The following is a 6,546-nucleotide window of genomic DNA, read 5'->3' on the forward strand; positions in this document are numbered from 1 at the left end:
CAGGAGTTGATCAGTGAGTCAGTTTGCCTCCAGCACTTTGCTTACCCAGCATGGCTGGGTCACGCTGGACATGGCTCTTCCCTAAAAGGTTGTTTGGGGCTTTTGAGTTTTTGCAGTTTCTAATTATGGTGGTACCAATGACAGCATTTTATTAATCCCTGCAGCTATTGCATGTACAGAACACATGGGTTGAACTTCTTGGGAAAACTGAATTATGTCCCTGCATGAGTCATCACATAAAAAACTGAAAAATTACAGTGTTTTGGGGGTGATCAAGCTGGCATGACACTGGTGAGATGCCACAACAGAAATTAGGATAGAGGGATGACATAAATTAGGATAGAGGAATGTTTTCTCTGGTGTATGAGGCAAGAGCTAGAAATTTCCCTTTCCCTTGGAGGCTGATGCCAAAAAATCTTGCTGCACAAATGGGAATGGGGCATCCCCAGTCCTTGTTCCCTGCTGAATGTAAGTGACTGCCATGGAAGGAGAGATCACCATTGTTATGTGTGTGACTTGTGTTCACCTTCTACTAAAGAGATGATAGTGCCACCATGGCTGTGTAAAGTCATTGAAATTAAAAGGAGAATGCAACGGAATGAATTTCATATGCCTTTTATTAGACAAACACTGGGAGGTGAGGCTTTTGGAGCATGTAAGAACAAACAGGAGCAAGGCATTTGCATAAATAAGGGCAGACAACTTAGAATTCCAAACCTTTTGCAAGTAATGGGGTGAGGACTGCACACAACATGAGGGACAGAGTGGCACGCGGCTGCTGGACTTCAGTAGCATCTCTTGGTCGAAGAGCTGCTGATGTACTGCATGCTGGAGCTGCTTCCACCGACCACGCATGACCCAGCTGTGCCTTGTCCACTCCCAGAGCTGAAGCTCATTCCTCCAGCACAGAGCCCAGCTCCAGCCCCACTGCTGCCTCTGAAACTCTGGCAGCTCCCACTTCCATATCCCGACCCTACAGCAGTTCTGGTCACAGCTGCAAGAAAAGAACACACTCGTCAGAGGCACCCACAAACAGTTGGACAGAGCAGCTGGCAGACAGATGGAAAAGTCACAAAACTGTCTTTGGAAAGTACTTACAGATATTCACTGCACCAGCACCTTCTCCAGAGAGCCTGGAATTGTGCAAAAGAAGACATTTAAAGCATTTAAGGGGAGACCATGAACAAGATGTGCTTGAAAAGCCAACAGAACATATGTAAAATATTGCTGGGGGAAGATGCAGATCTTACAACTGCACAGCTTGATTTCACCCACCTGCACTCCTCGCCCTCCAGCAGCTTCCTGTAGGTTGCAATCTCAATGTCCAGGGCCAGCTTGACGTTCATCAGCTCCTGGTACTCGCGCAGCTGCCGAGCCAGGTCTGCCTTTGCTTGCTGCAGGGCTGCCTCCAGCTCAGCCAGTTTGTCCCTGGCATCCTTCAGGGCCAGCTCCCCACGCTGCTCAGCATCTGCAATGGCTGTCTGCAAGCTGGCACACTGGGAAGGAAAAACAGTGGCTGAATTCCCCATCTGGAGCATAGAGCAGTTTGTTTCACCCTACAGTCAGGATGCGTGGCCATAGGTGCAGAAAGCTTTGAATTAATTGATTCTCAATCCAGCACAACACTGAGGTGCATTTATAGTTATTTGCTGGACTTCATTGAGTCTTTGCATTAGAACTGTACCTGTTTCTTCACGCTGTCAATCTCAGCCCGCAGACGCTGGACGTGGCGGTTGAGCTCAGAGATCTCCTGCTTGGTGCTGCGGAGGTCGTCCCCGTGCCTGCCTGCGGTAGCCTGCAGCTCTTCATACTGCCAGGGAGAGGAGCAGAGGTCAGGGCAGAATCCAGCATTGTAGAGGTTAAAGCAGCATGTGAGTATCATATCATAGAATCATGGGATGTTTGGGTTGGAAGGGTCCTTCAAGGTCATGGAACCATAGGAAGTTTGGGTTGGAAGGGACCTTCAAGATCATGGAACCATAGGATGATTGGATTGGACAGTATGGTCCTAAAAGATCTTAGAACCATAAGACATTTGGGTTGGAAGAGTCCATCAAGGTCATCAAACCATAGGATGGTTGAGTTGGAGGGGTCCTAAAAGATCACAGAACCATTGAAGGGTTGGAAGACCCCTTGAAGATCATATAGAGCCATGTAATCATAGCATGGCTTGGGTTGGACCCCATGGCTCTAAGGACCCCCCCAAACCCCACTCCTGCCCTGGGCTGTTCCCTCCCCTCCATCAGACCAGGGCCCCATCCATGGACTTGAGTACCACCAGTCATGGGGCACCCACACATCTCAGGGCAGCAGTGCTAGGGTCTCACCATCTTTTGAGTAAAGAATTTCCTTCCCACTTTCCCCCTTTTATCTTAAACCTCACTTTCCCCCTTTTATCTTAAACCCAATTTCCCTTGTCCTGTCACTATCAGATAAAGTAGTATTTCAGCTCAGAGGTGTGTGTCTCTTTTCAATCCCAAACCAGCACTTAGAGCTTTATGGGTTTGTTAAATCTAAAGGCATCCTCTGCTGTAAAAGTCCCAGTAGAACCTACTGTTGGAGAGCTGGGGGAGGCAGCATGGTTTACCCTTTGCAGAACCCATCCTGGGCACTCACCCTGGACTGGTACCAGGACTCAGCCTCCTCCCGGCTGCGCTTGGCGATGTCCTCGTACTGCGCCTTCACCTCAGCAATGATGCTGTCCATGTCCAGCCTGCGGTTGTTGTCCATGGTCAGGATGACGGAGGTGTCGGAGATCTGGCTCTGCAGCTGAGACAGCTCCTGCCAAAGCAGTGGGGGTTGTGTGAGTCACTACAGGGCACATCTCTTGTTCCAGGCCCCAGTGAAGGACAGAGCTGTGTTTACAAAGCGATTTTTCTTCCATGAATCTTCTAGGAAGGGCTACTACAGCAGGCGAGATGGAATAAGTGTGGAGGTACGTAGTACAACAGAGTGGAAAATAATCCATCCCGAGCTACAGAGGTGGGAAAAGGAAGCAAAGGTGCTCAAAAATGGGCAGGACATGAAGGTCCTGGGAAGGTGCTTACAGCTTCATAGAGGGCTCTGAGGAAGTCTATCTCCTCCAGGAGGGCATCTCGCCTGGCTTGCAGCTCTGTCTTGGTCATATAGGTAGAATCCACCTCCTAGGGGAAGAAGCACAGCACAGGAATGGAGCTGTTTCCAGAGGAGAAGCTGCAGTGTTTCTTGCAGCAGCTGAGCAGCAGCGGGAGGTGCAGCATGCATGCACCCACCTTCTTCAGAATCACAAACTCATTCTCGGCAGCTGTGCGCTTGTTGATCTCCTCTTCATATCTGTGGGATGGACATGGAGGGTTGCTATGGGCTTATGCAGAAGTTTTGTGTTTGTAGGACCTGGCTCAACTTTCTTTAGAGGAACAGCTTGGTACTTTGGTCTCCTAGCCCTATAGCTTTCTGCCTCTGAGTTTCTGCCATGGGGCTGTATGTGTCACGTATGCAAACTTAACCCTGGGTATTTATATCAGAAAAATAAGAATAATTTTAAAAGGCCTTTCTTCCTTGTTGGACTTCCTTGTTGGTGCAATGGAGCCCTGCCCAGCCTACTCACCAAGCAGACCCCAAACAAAGACTTACTTGCTCTTGAAGTCCTCAGCCAGACTCTGCACCTTGCTCAGCTCCCCACCCAGGTTCTCCTTGTCAGCCAGCAAGTTGCTCAGCTGCCTCCTGAGGTTGTTGATGTAAGCCTCAAAGAGGGGCTCAACATTGTTTCTGACTGTTTTGTGCCCCTGTTCTTGCAGAAGGGCCCACTTGGTCTCCAGGACTTTGTTTTCTTGCTCAAGGAACCGGACCTGGAATGAGAAAGCAGCTACTTCAGAAGTAGCTTGACTTTAGGATGGTTTTCCCTATCTCTGCTTCCCTACATCCCAAAGCACCATTTCCCCTCTACTGCTCTCATTATGTGGGATGAAAGAATGGTCTCAAACCAAACAATCCTCGGGTTTTATTCCCTGGCTGCTGCTGATAGAAATGGCTTTGCATCAAAAGCAGCACGGCTAATACAACTTGCCCTTCTTTGTGCTTCTCCACTAAAGAATCAGCATGGCACAGCCCAGAAATCTCATGACTCACCTTGTCGATGAAGGAGGCAAATTTGTTGTTGAGGGTTTGGATCTGTTCCTTCTCTTCCTTACGGATGCTCTGGATGCTGGGGTCGATCGCCAGGTTGAGGGGCTTCAGAAGGCTCTGGTTGATGGAGACCTCCTGGATGCCTCCAGTGGGGACTGCGGGGAATCCAGGGCCACCCATGCCCCCACCAAACCCAAAAGCACCACCAAACCCACAGGCGATCCCAGTGCCAGCACCAAACCCTGCAGGTCCATAGAATCCACTGCCCCTTCCAGCCATAGAGATCCTCTTGCATCCACCAACACTGTAGAGGCTTCTGCTCCCAAAACCTCCTCCAAATCCTCCATACCCCACAGCAGTGCCGCAGCTTCCACCTTGAGCCATGGAGCGCGAGACAAACCCGGTGCTACAGGCACTTGGGATGAAGGCAGACGCAGCACTGAAGCCAGTCCGGCCCTGGTTCCTCACGGTGCACTGACGAGACATCGCAGCCAACGGGAGAGATTGGAGGAGCAAAGCAGCGAGGATGAGGAGGAGTGCAGCGAGATGAGGTTGTGCTCCCTGGCCTGGGGTTGGCCCTTTTATCCCCTTACGAGCTGGGGGTGGGTTTGGTGAGGTGCACACCAGACTGATTAACCAGGCTCGGCACGCCTCGCCGCGATGCCAATCACCCGCAAAGTTGCAGCTGTTGCATTTTTGGGGACAGTCATGGTCTGGCTGTTGAAATATCTGTAAAAACACCAAAGGCTGCTCACAGCCACCCCTTCCCCACTCCTTTCTGCAGCGCATTGTCCGCGTTGGGCAAGCGCTCGCTCATCTCTATTTCATGGGTGAATCAGTCCCTCCCTTGCGTCAAAGCGCATTTTTTCACTTTGGAGCTCTCTGCGAAGGGTGGGAAATCTCTGATTGTGGATCTGTGTTTTCCTGCTGCTGAGATTCTGAGTAAAGCCATCAGCATCAGCACCTCGGGTCTCAACTTGTTGGGTATTCTGGGCTTTTCTTCTCATGCCTGAATGTGGCATTTAACTTGAGATGATAGGAGAAAGGAAGAAAGAGGTGGTGGACAAAGCCAATGTGTCAGTGGGCACTGATGGAAATCTTGGACCATCAGCTTTGGAAAACCATGTGGAGAATGGCAGGACATGCAAGTTGCTTAGTGAACAAAACCTTCAGACCTTTTCTTTCTGTGAAATGAATTTGCAAATCATGCTGATTCAGACTGACAACAAATGATGAAATATTACTGCGTGAGCTGGGAGGGAGCTCCTGCCGGCAGTGACAGCACAGCCTGAGCTGGTGATTCTGCACAGCTTCACCTCACAGATGTTGAGCCTAACTGATGAGCAACCGTGCCCTTACCCAGCCTGTTCCCAGGCTCTCCTCCCCACATCTCTTCTCTTCCCCTTTCGATAACTCTTAGTCACCAGGAAATTCAGTGCCGGGGATCTGCTTTTGTGGCATTGTTCTCAGCCAACTCCCTCCACTCCAATTTGTCAGAGTTCCCAGGAAATGCCAATAATGCACTTTTTAAACGATCCACGCTGTCCTCTGTGCCCTCCACTGTGGCACTGTGTGCGTGGAAACCTGTCCAGGAGGTGCTCCAAGGCCACTCCTGATGTCTGCTCTTTGTGCCCAGCAATTTCCAGGGCCAGAAATAAGTCAAGTGCTTTTGGCCAGAATGTCCCCGGGGATGATTTGCAGATGCTCATCATCTCTGTTTTTCAGCCATACTCTTCCCTTCTTTTCTTCTCCCATTTCCCCTTTTTCTCCCCTTTCTTCTTATTTTTTCCCCCTTTTCCTCTTATTTTTCCCCATTCTCTCTTTCTTTTTCTATCACTTCCCCTTCTTTTTTCTGCCTTTTCCCTTTCTTCTTCCCTCTTCTCTCCTTCTTTCTCCCTTCCTTTCCCCTTCTTTTTTCCTCTTTTTCCTCTCCTTTCTCTCGTTTTCCTCTTCTTTTCACCCTTTTCACCCTTCTTTCCCACCTTTTCCTCTTCTTTTTCCTCCTTTTTATCTCCTCTCTCTTCTCCTTCTTCCCCTTCCCCTCCTTTCCCCTGCTTTTTCCCTTCTCTTTTCCCCTTCCTCTCCTCCCCTTTGACCCCTTCTATTCTCTCCTTGCTTTCCTAGTATTTCTATCACACACCCTGCAAGGAAGATAAAGTAAATGTCCTGGCAGTGTTTTGTCACTTGTGAGCTACAGCGTGCAGCAGATTTCAAGGCAGCTCATCCCTCAAAGAAGGGCTTCAGTACCCAATCCTAAGGCACTGGTCTCAACTCTCTGCAGAACTCCATCACAGGCAGCACTCAGTGATGGGTGTTTGGAGTCACAGTTTCCTCCACACGTTGCAAATTCGAGTCTCTGGGCTGTGCCAGTGTTAACTGAGGGCTGTCCTGCTCTATATCTGTATTTGTGCATGGAGAGCAGACTGTGCTCTGCAGCACGAC

General features: G+C 49.8%; 1 protein-coding gene across 1 annotated transcript; it reads right to left on the reverse strand.

The window, feature by feature from the left end:
• Positions 1-785: 785 nt before the first annotated feature.
• Positions 786-4,590, reverse strand: LOC122170346 (keratin, type II cytoskeletal 5-like). Its single transcript, XM_042837106.1, has 9 exons — positions 4,108-4,590; positions 3,613-3,827; positions 3,252-3,312; positions 3,048-3,143; positions 2,617-2,781; positions 1,685-1,810; positions 1,276-1,496; positions 1,099-1,133; positions 786-994 (listed from the first exon to the last, which is right to left on the reverse strand). Exons 1-9 carry the CDS (start codon positions 4,588-4,590, stop codon positions 786-788), a joined length of 1,611 nt encoding a protein of 536 aa, XP_042693040.1.
• Between the last annotated feature and the right edge of the window lie 1,956 nt (positions 4,591-6,546).

Source organism: Centrocercus urophasianus, unplaced genomic scaffold (assembly GCF_019232065.1).
Source record: "Centrocercus urophasianus isolate 14NV4802_14NV808 unplaced genomic scaffold, USGS_Curo_1.0 seq_67, whole genome shotgun sequence".
Taxonomy (NCBI): Eukaryota; Metazoa; Chordata; class Aves; order Galliformes; family Phasianidae; genus Centrocercus; species Centrocercus urophasianus.